At 36.0% G+C, this 15,975-nt stretch overlaps 1 protein-coding gene across 1 annotated transcript; it reads left to right on the forward strand.

Annotated features, from left to right (window-relative positions):
* Positions 1-723: 723 nt before the first annotated feature.
* Positions 724-15,378, forward strand: LOC148067055 (uncharacterized). Its single transcript, XM_087805619.1, has 9 exons — positions 724-788; positions 1,243-1,311; positions 4,320-4,452; positions 5,541-6,141; positions 8,330-8,453; positions 10,780-10,952; positions 11,380-11,511; positions 12,106-12,332; positions 13,221-15,378. Exons 3-9 carry the CDS (start codon positions 4,408-4,410, stop codon positions 14,190-14,192), a joined length of 2,274 nt encoding a protein of 757 aa, XP_087661745.1. The 5' UTR covers positions 724-788; positions 1,243-1,311; positions 4,320-4,407; the 3' UTR covers positions 14,193-15,378.
* The last annotated feature ends 597 nt before the right edge of the window (positions 15,379-15,975 follow it).

Here is a 15,975-nt window from a genome sequence, read left to right on the forward strand (position 1 = left end):
AATTAAATTAACAATATACTGGTATAATGTACAATAATGTAATTTATATATCAAAAAATACACTCAAAATATATTATATTTGAGTGTATTTTGAGGCATTCTGTATAGGTAGGTAGGTAGAACTTTATTGATCCTCAGGAGGTCTCCTTCGGGAAATTATTTTTTCCATTAAGCCACAGCAATACAGCAATCTTTCATAAAAAATAAATAAAAATAAAATAAGAACAAGAACATAGAGAAATAAAGAGAAAGAACAATATATATATATATATATATATATATATATATATATATATATATATATATATATATATATATATATATATATATATATATATATACTATTGCTGTCATAGCCACAATGATCTAGTTGTGCAGTACTTGTGTGGGCTGGTATTTTGAGTCAATACTCAATACTATTACTCTGTAATATTACAGTAGCAAAACAACAACATCATTAATCCAGTCATTGAATCTTCATGAAGGTCCCTTAATAAGGATTGATGATTGTATGATTGTATTTATTTTTGATCCATTAAGTGTTGATCATGGATCATGATAAACTAGACAATTTCTATTAAAGTTTACAGAACTGGAAGTTGCCTTTCCGACAGAATTCCTTCGAGAAAAAATAATCCTTAGATTTTGACTTGCGTCTACCGTAAGTACTATAGTGCGGCGCAACGCAAATCAAACGAGGCTGTCCCCCCCCCAGCTCCAAATGGCATCCCTAGTTTAGGGGCTCAATAACCGGGACCCACCGTTGTCGACGAGCTCTTCACATCCAGGTTTGTAGGAACCGCGGGAGTTAAACATTTGTTGTTCTGTGCGCGCGTTGCTTTCTGGAGGATCTGAAGCTGCCGGAGGTGGATGATCGATTTATACACATCGATGCTTTGTTTAATGTGACGGGGACGTAGCTGTCAATCACAGTGGCCGTCACTGACGAGGCCAACGGGGGGGGGCAGGTCAGATACTGAGGAGAAAGTGGATTCAGTTTGTTGTTGATGGTCCAACACTGGTGTGTGTGTTTGTGTGTGTGTGTGTGTGTGTGTGTGTGTGTGTGTGTGTGTGTGTGTGTGAGACAGAATGTGTGTGTGCGGCCTGGACACTGAGCCGCTCTCGTGCTGCTCCAGCATCTCTTCCATTCATTCCTTCATCTGCTGACAAATGTTAAAAAAAGAGAAGAGTTTTATCCCTAATGACGTCACACAGGATGACCTCAATGTTCTGCTCTTCCAGATCTTCAGCCTCCATCTCTGTGCCGTTGAGCAAGGCAGTACCACTGTGATGGTGGAGCTAATGTAGCAGGTTGGTGCTGAAGCTGCTACTGCCTGAGAACAAATGTCTCCTCCTTTTCTAATTGCATTATATATTATTATTACACTTGCATTATATGTTATCATTACACTTGCATTATATATTATCATTACACTTGCATTATATGTTATCATTACACTTGCATTATATATTATCATTACACTTGCCTTATATATTATCATTACACTTGCATTATATGTTATCATTACACTTGCATTATATATTATTATTACACTTGCATTATATATTATCATTACACTTGCATTATATATTATCATTACACTTGCATTATATATTATTATTACACTTGCATTATATGTTATCATTACACTTGCATTATATATTATCATTACACTTGCATTATATGTTATCATTACACTTGCATTATATATTATCATTACACTTGCCTTATATATTATCATTACACTTGCATTATATGTTATCATTACACTTGCATTATATATTATTATTACACTTGCATTATATATTATCATTACACTTGCCTTATATATTATCATTACACTTGCATTATATGTTATCATTACACTTGCATTATATATTATTATTACACTTGCATTATATATTATCATTACACTTGCATTATATATTATCATTACACTTGCATTATATATTATCGTTACACTTGCATTATATATTATCATTACACTTGCATTTTATATTATCATTACACTTGCCTTATATATTATCATTACACTTGCATTATATATTATTATTACACTTGTATTATATGTTATCATTACACTTGCATTATATATTATCATTACACTTGCATTATATATTATCATTGAACTTGCATTATATATTATCATTACACTTGCATTATATATTATCATTACACTTGCATTATATGTTATCATTACACTTGCATTATATATTATCATTACACTTGCATTATATGTTATCATTACACTTGCATTATATATCATCATTACACTTGCATTATATATTATCATTACACTTGCATTATATGTTATCATTACACTTGCATTATATATTATCATTACACTTGCATTATATATTATCATTACACTTGCATTATATGTTATCATTACACTTGCATTATATATTATTATTACACTTGCATTATATATTATTATTACACTTGCATTATATATTATCATTACACTTGCATTATACATTATTATTACACTTGCATTATATGTTATCATTACACTTGCATTATATATTATTATTACACTTGCATTATATATTATCATTACACTTGCCTTATATATTATCATTACACTTGCATTATATATTATCATTACACTTGCCTTATATATTATCATTACACTTGCATTATATATTATCATTACACTTGCATTATATGTTATCATTACACTTGCATTATATATTATCATTACACTTGCATTATATATTATCATTACACTTGCATTATATATTATCATTACACTTGCATTATATGTTATCATTACACTTGCATTATATATTATCATTACACTTGCATTATATGTTATCATTACACTTGCATTATATATTATTATTACACTTGCATTATATATTATCATTACACTTGCCTTATATATTATCATTACACTTGCATTATATATTATCATTACACTTGCATTATATGTTATCATTACACTTGCATTATATGTTATCATTACACTTGCATTATATATTATCATTACACTTGCATTATATATTATCATTACACTTGCATTATATATTATCATTACACTTGCATTATATATTATCATTACACGTGCATTATATATTATCATTACACTTGCATTATATATTATCATTACACTTGCATTATAACCACCATATCTCCCATATATGTTAATGTCAGAGACTTCTGACCTTGTTCACTGCTGTCTCTGATGCTCTCTTGAAAGACACCGACCATTATCTCACTCTCTGAAAAACCTACAGTGGATTTGCTACTTATATTAAATATAGAATATCAAGCTACTCTCTTTTCAATACAAAAACATAAGAATACATTAAACCAATTTAATTAGAAAACAATTGTGAAAAATAAATATATTTCGTTTTTGTATGAACACTACACACACACACACACACACACACACACACACACACACACACACACACACACACACACACACACACACACACACACACACACACACACACACACACACACACACACACACACACACACACACACACACGCACACACACCATCTAAAAATATTCAGTAAAACAGATGTTGTGTTCTCAGTTTTATCTTGACCTTTAAAGTATATATTTTATTGAATATTGTTTTGATTGTTTAAGCGCTTTGTGACCCTGGTCTAGAAAAGTGCTATATAAATAAAAATTACTTACATACTGACATATCTCATCCAAGAAGGAAATTTACTTGTTACGAAAACATTTTTATTTATCAGCCGTAACAAAAGCATGAAATATTATCAACGTTCTTGTTTATTCTAATGTCTGCACAATTTGGTAAATAAGCACTTTTTCTGAAGTAAGTAAGTAAGTAAGTAAGTAATTTTTATTTATATAGAGCTTGTCCAGACCAGGGTCACAAAGCGCTTAAACAATCAAAACAATATTCAATAAAGTATATACTTTAAAGGTCAAGATTAAACTGATAACACAACAGGAGTTCCAGAAAATCAAGGAAAAGCCTGAACAAATAAAAACGTCTTAAGATGTTTCTTGAAGGACCCGAAGGACAGTGAGGTAAGAACGCTGACATGAACACAAGAGAAAGCAGCTGAAGTTAAGAAACTGAGGAGTGAATGGAGGAGAACGAGATCAGAAATGAGAGAATATGATGAACAGATGTTTGAAGAGAGGAGAGGCCAGGTTTAGGATTGAGGTGAGTGAACATGTTGGATGTAAATGTTGTAGATGGCGATGCAAGCACATGTATCTAATCACCAGTAGATGCCAATAGCTTTTACAGTATGAGACTATAATATTATTATATGTGTGAAGATGTTTCAAACCTTTCTTCTTCTTCTTGTCTTCTCCAGAAAAGGGACTCTTCTGGAGGGGGGATCAAATATTTAGGAAGTGGGTTTCCGGTATAATTCATGAGCCCCTCCGAGTCAGACGCACAAGATGAGTACAGACCGACCCAAACGGAATATCATCAAGAAAAAATATGTGAGTCCTTTGATTTCAATTCAATTCAATTCAATTCAATTTTATTTTAAGTGTCTTATCATAACACAGATTGGTGAAGAGAAAGAGAAAGATTTGTTGGATAATTTACTGGTAAATTATTTAGAAAAATGTTTCTTCTACCACCTGTTGTGTTTTAGAATAAAATAGGTCGTGTTTCGTGTCAGTCAAAGGGTGAAGTTTCCAGTTTCCACAGAAAAAAAAGAAGTGAAAATACACCTTAATATCTGCATTTTCACTTCGTTTGACGATGAAAAGATGATGTTGATAATGATAGGAAAGGTTTGCAGCTGAACTTCTCTGAACCTTTTATTCCTGTAGATGAGAATCTCACCGTCATGAACGGACAAAAATAAACATCATGTTAAAGTAACAACCAAACATGCCTAGATATGTATAAAAATGTAAATTTAGTTCAGTGAAAAGAGATGATCTTACTGACCCTTGAACTGAGTCCACAGTTGAAGCGATAGATGCTAAGGTTTGCTGCAAACATCAACATTAATAACAACAATTTCAAATCGTTTCCTTCGCTTTTTCTACTTCATCCCAAAAAAAAGAAATCCTCGTTTTTTACAATACAAGCAACTAAGATGATTCTGGTTTTGAAATTTTCGGATTTTTGAAATTCTGAAACACAGGACAAACTACCACTGCATCTGTTTTTCTGGAAGACAAGGAGGTCTTTCACCTCAACCCAGAGACGACACAAGGGATATACTCGCAAAACTTTTGTGCAAAATCGTGTGCTAGCAGTCAAACCTCAACACAGTGTTGTGTTTTTGCCTTGTATTGTTTTCACATGCTCACATTTAGTTACTATTTCTAGGTAGGTAGGTTGGTAGAACTTTATTCAGGAGGTTGTTTTTTTCCAATTAGACACAGCAAGTACAGCAATTTTTCATAAAAAAATAAAATAAGAACAAGAGAAATAAAGAGAAAGAACAAGATGATACAATCTAAGTCTAAAGATAAAGAACATAGATCAAAGACAAATAACAAAGGATACAAAGATCAACATAGAACAGAACATCATGATACTTTTAGTGAAGTTGTGTTTGTTTTTGCAGGACATCAGCGATGGGATGCCCTGGTGTGAAGAGCGTCTGGTCCGCAAAGTTCTCTTCCTCTCCCTAAAAGAATTCAGGAATACACACCAGCATACACACAACAACTCACACATTCGCACGTTCAAATGTACGTCCAGCACGGTGTCGTCGCCTCACAAAACGAAGCCAGCGCAGCGGAAAGTCAAACCCAGGTCCCAGGTCGCTCACCGTGAGAGGAAGATCAAAACAGAGGATGCTAACATTTCAAAGCGGGAACGTTCTCGTGGGCACAGCAACAAAGTGCAAAAACAACACAACTTGTCTCAGGATTCACCAAAAAGATCTTTGCTCCGGAAGAAGCCACGGCAATCAAAACGGTGTGCGGGGAGAGCTGCACAGAACAAACTCCAGCAGGAACACAAGCGACCGTCCGCCAGGACTCTACGGGCTCACAAAAGTCAACTGCCGCTGCTCAACTGTAAGAAGGCCAGGACTGTGAAACAAACAAGTGACAATAGGAACAAATCGCTGAAGAGTTGTGCTCCTGATAAAACTCGAACGCCGCAGAAAAACCACATCCCTACTCGCAGTCTACGCTCACACCCTCCGAGGAGGCTCAATGGTGAGTATGAAAGTCTGACCAAATACATGTTCAGACATGGTTCAATACAGTCATTAAAATGTATTTGTTTCTTATACGTGCAGGTTGTCATTTAAGTACAGAAATAAAAACCCCAACAGATGTTGGACAAATGACTAAATTAAATCTAACCAAAGCTCACCTGAGAGATACAAAACTATGCTATACGCTGAACGAGTCAAATTGCACAGAAATGAGCTCACACCTGTTCTGTGTCTCAAATCACATACTTGCGTACTCAAAGTTAGTATTTTCAGTGCGTAAGTGCGTCTCAAATCTTAGTATGCGAAATTTAGTGCACCATGCACACTAAATTGACACTAAAACGCCCACAAAACTGAGTATGGTTCGATGGACACTATCTACACTAAACAGCTCCATCTTAGCGACGTTGTAAACAGAAGTTACATCATATATATATATATATTCATATACTTACAGGTGTATTTTCAGCAGCAGTAGAAGGATGACACGTCTTCGCTGCTGATATCAGCTTAAATATCTCGCCAATATTTCGATTCTCAAATGTTTTCTTTATTTCTTCTTCCAAACTTGCAAAACGTGCTGCCAGCAGGTGGCGATAGCGTTCCTACAGCTGGTTGAAACCATTGTTTAATAGAAGTAGAAGAAGAAGCTGTCACGTCATTTCCTGTTAGTGTGTAGCAGCAGAGTTTGATTTGAGACATACTATCTGTGGAGGATTAGTTACTAGTTAGTATGTACACTATCCTGATGCATACTAACTTCTAGTATACTAAGAGAAGTTTGCGATTTTTTTGACACAGCACTGGTTTTATTTGACATACTGTTCTATCTGTACAAATCACCTTGTTTCCAATTTCACCAAATCCATCCGATCGTCTTCCTTCTTATCCATGTCTCAGTGGCAACATTACAGACTTCCTTGGTGTTTCCCAGAGAAATATGAGACGTACTGTGTCATGGAACCAAAGACACATCTCTATAGTTTTCAATCATCATCTGTGTCGTCTGTAGGACACTTTTGAACTCCCAAAAATATGTCCAGAACTTCTATAGGAACCGTTATTGACTAACTAGACCACAGGTGTCAAACCGGCCCAGAAAAGGGCCGAGACGGTGCAGGTTTTAGAACCAACCATATAGTTGAACCAATCAGGCGTCTGGATACAGTAATCAATTGATTGTTTCTTGTTTAAGCCGACACCTGATTCGTTAACTCATGTGTGCTTGACTGGTTGGAACAAAAACCTGCACTGTCTCGGCCCCTTTTCCGGACCAGTTTGACACCCCTGAACTAGGCCATCCCATCAATGTTGGCACCATTCATAAAGATGTTTAATTTAAAATGATCATCCACAACGTTTGTTGTTCACTTTGAATGCTACATAAGTGATAAACTACTTTACTACTTACTTTACTTCTACTACGGTTGTATAAAAAACCCCAAAAAAAACTCATCTTCCAGATAAGTGAAGATATTGACATATCTTTGGATAGAAAGTTCAGATGTTCACGGGAAGCAATTGGAACTCTTAGTTATGGCAACTTGTCAGCGTTTCTTTTTATTGATTTGGAAGCTGTTTATTTGTTAACATTGAAATGAAAGAATAAGCAAACGGATCGTCTGGACAATGTGTCATAAAGGCGTGTCTGAGAACATGAAGTCTTTTGGTAGCGTTCGGATTCAACAAACTTACGATTCAAGATTATTCATACTAATATTTATGCATAGTTCCATCACAAACGTACGTTTAAAATGTGCTTCCTTGACAATGCAGTTGAGAAAAAGTGGTTAGTTTTATCAGTCCATCATGTGTTATGGGGTGGTTAACCCTTGTGTAATCTCAGGGTCAAGGTGACCCGAAGGCCCAAAAACAAAACAGTGGTGGAGGTCGTTCAGTTTGACCCGGTGACAACTCAAGAATTAAGTCATGCTAAGTAGACGGAGCTCATCACCAAAAAAAAGCTATTAAGTCCTATGTCTGCACCTTGAGACCTTGGCTCTTGCAGGCGTTTGAGAACATGATTTGCTGACTGTTATAGAAACAGAGTCTTTGTAGTAGCCAAATCATACATACATATGCATACGTTTTTATGTGATAATTTCTGCTTTTGTAGAAACGGATGGTATAGCATCATGGACGATGAAACTCTTTAGTAAATAATGGTTACACTTACTCCATAACAGCTGCTGTGGTGAACCGTGCCAGCAAGTGTCAGTCGGCCAATCAGAGCTCGAGCTGGTGCTCACTGACACGCCCTCAACATCGCCTCCCTGACCTCCCTGACCATGCAGAGCTGGCCAGCAAGAGGTCAGTCTGTGTAACATCTGGAATGTTTGCTATCAGCTTTCATTATGAGTGAAATCTAATGAAACCAATATTGTTTGATTATTGATTACTTAATGACACAGTTAGAATGATAACTGTGTCATTAAATGATAAATGAAAACTACACAATAAATATGAAATATGTATTGTGTATGAAATATTTATTGTGTAGTTTTCAAAGAAATATTTCATATTTATTGTGTTGTTTTCAAAGAAATATTTCATATTTATTGTGTAGTTTTAGGAGAAATCATTCATATTTATTGTGTAGTTTTCATATAAATATTTCATATTTATTGTGTAGTTTTCAAATAAATAGTTCATATTTATTGGGTAGTTTTCAAATAAACATTTAATTTTTATTGTGTAGTTTTAGGAGAAATATTTCATATTTATTGTGTAGTTTTCAAAGAAATATTTCATATTTATTGTGTAGTTTTCAAATAAATAGTTCATATTTATTGTGTAGTTTTCAAAGAAACATTTAATTTTTATTGTGTAGTTTTAGGAGAAATATTTCATATTTATTGTGTAGTTTTCAAAGAAATATTTCATATTTATTGTGTAGTTTTCAAATAAATAGTTAATATTTATTGTGTAGTTTTCAAAGAAATATTTCATATTTATTGTGTAGTTTTCAAATTAATAGTTCATATTTATTGGGTAGTTTTCAAATAAACATTTAATATTTATTGTGTAGTTTTAGGAGAAATATTTCATATTTATTGTGTAGTTTTCAAAGAAATAGTTCATATTTATTGTGTAGTTTTCAAATAAATAGTTCATATTTATTGGGTAGTTTTCAAATAAACATTAATATTTATTGTGTAGTTTTAGGAGACATATTTCATATTTATTGTGTAGTTTTAGGAGAAATAGTTCATATTTATTGTGTAGTTTTCAAAGAAATGGTTCATATTTATTGTGTAGTTTTCAAAGAAATAGTTCATATTTATTGGGTAGTTTTCAAATAAACATTTAATATTTATTGTGTAGTTTTAGGAGAAATAGTTCATATTTATTGTGTAGTTTTCAAATAAATATTTCATATTTATTGTGTAGTTTTCAAATAAATAGTTCATATTTATTGTGTAGTTTTCAAATAAATAGTTCATATTTATTGGGTAGTTTTCAAATAAACATTTAATATTTATTGTGCAGTTTTAGGAGAAATATTTCATATTTATTGTGTAGTTTTAGGAGAAATATTTCATATTTATTGTGTAGTTTTCAAAGAAATAGTTTATATTTATTGGGTAGTTTTCAAATAAACATTTAATATTTATTGTGTAGTTTTCGAAGAAATTGTTCATATTTATTGTGTAGTTTTCAAAGAAATAGTTCATATGTATTGTGTAGTTTTCAAAGAAATAGTTCATATTTATTGTGTAGTTTTCAAAGAAATAGTTCATATATATTGTGTAGTTTTCAAATAAATATTTCATATTTATTCTGTGGTTTTCAAAGAAATAGTTCATATTTATTGTGTAGTTTTGAAAGAAATAGTTCATATCTATTGTGTAGTTTTCAAAGAAATAGTTCATATTTATTGTGTAGTTTTCAAATAAATATTTCATATATATTGTGTAGTTTTCAAAGAAATATTTCATATTTATTCTGTGGTTTTAAAAGAAACATTTCATATTTATTGTGTATGCAGAGCTGGCTAGCAAGAGGTCAGTTCCTGTAACATCTGGAATGTTTGCTATCAGCTTTCAATTTAATGAAACCAATATTGTTTGATTATTGATTACTTAATGACACTGTTAAAGAGGAAAATCCAACTTAAAATAGTCTTTCCTGGTTGTTTAATTTCAATGTAGATTCCTCCTGTTAAGGAATTTTCTTTTCCAAGATGAAGATTTAATTTGATTGGGGCTTCACTATTTCATAAAGATAAAAACGGATTTCATCAGCATGAATCAAGATCCTGAGATTAAATCAGGACGATAAAAAAATAGATGTATTGTTTAAAAAAATCCATTTAATGTCTTGTGTTAATTCGATTAAACACAAATGACCTTTGTCGAACTAAGCTGCACCTACTTGGCCTGCTTGTGTCGGTAACCAAACTGCTATTGTGCTGTCCAGTGATCTCAGTTAGAACAGAAGCTTCCTCTATTGGAAATTTGCATTTATATACTTTACAAAATCATCGTCGTTGTTTGTACATTTGCCACCCGACGAACTATAGTTCACTTGAAAAAAATTGTATGATTTCCTCATTAATAATGTATTGTTACTTCAAATATATAGTAAAAACAACTTCCATAAGTAGGATCCTAACTCTGAGTGTTTGTGTTCAAAGGCCGCGGCTGCAGGCGCAGAGGAAGTTCGCTCAGTCGCCACCAAGTTCTCCAGGACCTTCTGCATCGACGACGTCAGAACGCTGTAACAACTCCCACCACCTCCCAGCAGCCACCTGTCTGACCCGGCGTCCACCCAAGACTGAAGACTTCCTGTCCTTCCTATGCTTGAGAGGTAGACCCCATGGAGACCTTGATTATTATTATTATTCAGACCCGTTGGATTCCTTTATATAATTCAATCAAGATGTGATGATGTTACTTTGATCCGAGCATGAATAAAGGTCTTCCATACGACCAGGTGTGACAGATGTGCGAGTGTATATAACTTCATTATCTAGACTATAAACTGTTTTGTGTGTTTAATATTTCATCCAGTGATGTGAGGTGAGGTTCATGGTTGGTGAGGCAGTGTCAGTTTTACAAGTGTTACCATTATATTGGCGACATTCAGAGATACGTGCGTTTCAATGGCATGTTGTAATTTTTTTGCTTGTGATCGATTGTGTATTGAGTGGTGAGGCACTGCCTCGCCTGCCTCCCCTAATGATTTCATCCCCACTCAAGCTAAAGTTTATTTTGTTAACCTTTTCTTGACGTAGGTTCAGCAGCGTCACCGAACAACATTTCTTTCCTGGCGAGCAAGCAAAGCAAAGAACTGTCTCGTATTCATCAGCTGACTTCCTGTCTGTCCATCGATGAAAAGCCTGATGGGAAGAACATCAGTCTTTACAGTAAGTTTAACGGCGTATGTAACATGCATGTTTAAAACACAAGATGTAGCCTTTATTGGCTGTTTTAAAGTACATGATTTACATGTGAAAAAGTGCTTCTTACTTTTCTTGTATCTTTTAAACACTTGTATTGAGCTATAATACTGCAAATGCTTTAAAATACCAATAATATCATTCACACAAAATTTGCCAAGTATAATTTATCCATATAAAATGATATAAAAATGATTGTAAAACATTTCTGTTGGTGTATAAGACACCCAGTGAAAGTATTGTTAATTATATACAAAAAGTATAAATTGTATACTGCAAAAGTCCAAATCTTGATTTGGAAAGTAAAACGACACAATGTTATTTCTACGATCGATCCCATAATAAAGATTTTAATTTTTCATACACTGGCAGTGTTAGAATATACTAAGATCTCAGTTGAAAAACTAGTTTTTCAACTGAGATCCGGATCAGTGTGTTAATGCCCTTCATTTATTTTCTATTATAGTGTCTCTCTTCATGCAGTTGTGTAACTGATGGACTGTAAGTGTGTGATCCACGTTTGTATTACCTCTAATGTTCTTTTTCATTGTGGTTCTGCAGGGTCGGGCCTATCGGACTCTATAAATGGCGGCCCAGAATCTGAGATGGTCGACTCTTTCTTCCCTCTGAGCGCTCGAGCTCGGAGGATAAGAGAGAGGGAACGACGAGGGGAGGAGCAGCAGAAGAAGATGAGAACAGCGGGAGAGTGTCGTGAGGAAAAAGAAAGAGCCTCAAGACGTCACCTGAGACCCAGACAGCTTCTCTTGAATGCCAAAAGGAATAAAAAAGTCAGTAACATTCAGACCAAATGGATCACATTTAATTTGTATGAAAGGATAACCTTGGGTTTTATCACTCTTTTGACTACTTTTTAATTCAGGCTAATGTGTGGTAACATCTTTTCAAAGATATCCTGGAGGTCAGCTTGTCTGTGTTGAATGTTGGTCAACACTGCAGAAAACTGACCAGAAACTGTTTCCTTCAACTGAGAAAAATCTCTAAACTTAGGAAAATGTTGTCGGAACATGATCTGGATCTTATAATCCATGTGTTTGTTTCTTCTCGTCTGGACTATTGTAACAGTTTGTTTTCATGTCTTAACAAGAAGGATGTGTCTCGCCTGCAGTTGATTCAAAACTCTGCAGTGAGAATTCTGACCCGCTCTAGTAGAAGAACTCACATTTCTCCGATCCTTAAAACTCTTCACTGGCTTCCAGTTTCTTTCAGGATCAACTTTAAAATTCTGGTTCTTACTTTCATATCTATTCATGGTCAGACCTTCCATCAGTGATCTGATCCAGCCTTACACCCCAGCTCGGGCTCTGAGGTCTGTGGATCAGAATCTACTGATGGTTCCTGAACACGGTTCAGGACCAGAGGAGAGAAATCCTTCCAGACTGTTGCTCCTAAGCTTTGGAACCATCTCTGTGTTTGATGATCTACTGACTCCTTCAAGAAACATCTTAAGATGTTTTTATTTGTTCAGGCTTTTCCTTGATTTTCTGGAACTCCTGTTGTGTTCTCAGTTTTATCTTGATCTTTAAAGTATATACTTTATTGAATATTGTTCTGATTGTTTAAGCGCTTTGTGACCCTGGTCTGGAAAAGCGCTATAGAAATACAAATTACTTACTTACTTACTTGTTTTAATACGACTCAATCTTTTACCTTTTTAGGCTATGAAGACGCCCAGACCCTCTCAATTAAGAGCCACCATCGGCGGATCCCTCCCTCACAATAAACCTTGGGTGCAGGTCAGAGACAGGCGAGTCCCGGGTGCCGGTCAAAAGTCTAGCAATACCAATCCAGTGAAAGACCAGCCCAAAGGCTCGAAGAAGGAAAGGAACCATAAACACCACCCCTCAAAAAATAACCACCAGCTGCCTCCGAATCAGCGCCTTCCTCTAAGCCACCAAAGTGTTTTAAAAGTCTATTGCAAACCCAAGAACCCCCACACGCCCCAGCAGAACTCAGGAAGCAGAGCCGCAGCTCCGGTAACTAACGGTACGTTCAGGGGACAACGTAGGGAAGTCTCTGGAATCATCAGGCTGTCCAGACGGAAGAGAGGTCTCCCTCCGGATACAAAACCAGCGACGTCGCCGCAACGAAGCTCTGCAGGTAGAAGAGTCTTGAAGCCGGGCAGGACTCTAGGATCCAAGATGGAGGACCGCGGCGCCGCCGTAGAGAAGGAACGCCGTCACGAGGACGGACTTGTGAAATGTCCGCCCGATGACGAGAAGATGAACGGAGAGTTCGGCCTGGTGAGCATCACGACCGTGGAGCCTTGTCTGGAGAAGGTCATCAACCAGTGCGAGCTCGGCCCGGTCGGCGGCGTCATCGTGCACGTGAGCCAGAGACGCGCCAGGAACCAGACGGCGTCCTCCGCCAACGCCCACTCAATAAGAACTTCGGATTCTAGAACGTTGACCAGAGCTGCAACTTCTAAAGGTGCTAAACATGGTTCAAGCGGGTCGACTTCACCAACCAGCAACTTTTCTACTCACAACTCCCGCCTTGATGCCAGAGACTCCTCAGAGAAGTCAAGCAAGGACAGGTGCTGTTCTTCCAAGGGCTCGGCCAGACCTCCGAGCCGGACCAAGTCTTCTACCTCAGCCACTAGGACCAGCCCTCGAACCCTCAGGCGCTAACTCCTCCTGAGGAACTGTACACTCGTCAGACTGTATCTTAATGACTATTTTGACTATTTTAATCCGCACCAGGTGGTGGTCGATGTAAGATATTTTCAACTCTCTCCGGGTCAAAGGTCACTGGAGGAACAATGAAGATAAGCTGTTGATGAAAGTGAAATGTCTGAAACCTTTTCTTATTCAAACAGGTGTGTTTGGCTGACATGGAAACATATTTCCTGGCACTTGTTCATCCCTTCCATCATGAAACATGTGACATGAGAGTGAAGTCGGGTCGAATCGGTTCCACTGGAGGATGCTTTAAAGAGTCGCTACGTTAGAAGCCTCACTATTGTGTGTTATTGTGTATTTTTTTCTGGACTAAATCAACTTTGAAATTAGCTACGTGCCCGACACAATTAGTCAGGGGGGGGTTAACACTAAGAATGACACAAGTCTTATCCCCACTGTACCCCAGTTACTTGTGTTTACAGCTGGTTACTGCCTTTGTGTGTTGATTAAGAAGCAAGACTGAGGTCAAAATGAAAACCCTTCTCCATCTGTCCGTGTCACTGCTACTGCCTTTGCTGCACTGAGTCTCCATTCTTGATTTATGCACCTCAAAACTCCGATGAGCCCTCATCTCATCATGTGACCTGCAGAGGTCTTGACAAATGTTGGTATCATGGGTGGTTGATCCACCTCAGTGCAATGTCACGCCGCATGTTTTGTTATGGTTTCGGGTTATGGGTCAAAAGTGAAGGCGTACCTGGTTATAGAAGGAGAGTATGTCTCTAGTCAGAGCTCAGCATCGCTCTGAATAACATGCTTGTGTTTTTATTGTTAATGTGTTAAAAACATGCATAAAACAGAATCCGATTTTTTTTTTTCAATATGCAAACTAAGTCTTGTAATGTAACGCTCATGAATCACACCTGAAGTAACACAATTTATCCTTTTTACCTGTTTCTCTCGGTGCTCAAAAGGGATAAGAACTAAAATCATTTTACTTTATATTTGTGTGTGTGTGGCTTTGGTATAAATAAATACAGAATTCAGAAGACTTTTGCTTTAGCAGCAAAAAGGATGCTGGAAAACACGTGTTTTTTTTACAAACTGCTACTACTTTTGTTTGCTCTGTTGTTTTTAGACGTTATGGTCTTTCTTGAAGGATCAGGTGCTACTGAAACATCAGGTTTTCTTTGGAAGTGGATTTTGAGGAATTTGTAAAACTGTAAGAAATACATTTTAACTGAAACAAATGTGTCTGTTTTTTGCTGCAAGATTACGTTTTTTAACACTGACACACACAGCAAACACACGTATCAGAGTCTGTATGTTGTTGGACTTAAGGAGGATAAGTGAGTATTTGAAGAAATCCATGGACAACATACAACATGCAAAGGGCAACTAATGTGAAAACTCTCCTGACTTACTGACACGTCTCAAATGTTGAAGTCTTCCTCTCCAAGTTTTGAAGTTATTACTTTATAAAGTCCCCCCCCCCGTCAGAAATGTCCACCAAAGGAGAGGTTACGAGAGCAGAGTCATTTTAATGGTCTTCACTCTTCCTCCAGCCAGTTTCTAATCTCACCCTGCTTTGTTTATACAACAAGTCCTTTGGAGATGGAGACTTCAGGAATTGATGACACGCGGTTAAAGGCTCTGATCCTTGACCAATCACAGCGGAGTGGTTGAGGTTATAGTAAACGAAATTTACTTTAATTTAAATTAATTTAATTTAAAAATCAAGCGTTTGCAGTAGGCGGGGCTTAAGTACATTTTCTAATGTAAATATTTCAAT

The sequence above is a fragment of the Callionymus lyra genome, chromosome 13 (genome assembly GCF_982586985.1).
Source record: "Callionymus lyra chromosome 13, fCalLyr1.hap1.1, whole genome shotgun sequence".
NCBI classification, from domain to species: domain Eukaryota; kingdom Metazoa; phylum Chordata; class Actinopteri; order Syngnathiformes; family Callionymidae; genus Callionymus; species Callionymus lyra.

Coding starts and splice junctions, on each gene's coding strand:
- LOC148067055 (XM_087805619.1), top strand. CDS start 4,408: ATGAGTACAGACCGACCCAAACGGAATATCATCAAGAAAAAATAT. Junction 8,454..10,779: donor GCAGAGCTGGCCAGCAAGAG/GTCAGTCTGTGT, acceptor TTGTGTTCAAAG/GCCGCGGCTGCAGGCGCAGA. Junction 10,953..11,379: donor GTCCTTCCTATGCTTGAGAG/GTAGACCCCATG, acceptor TTCTTGACGTAG/GTTCAGCAGCGTCACCGAAC.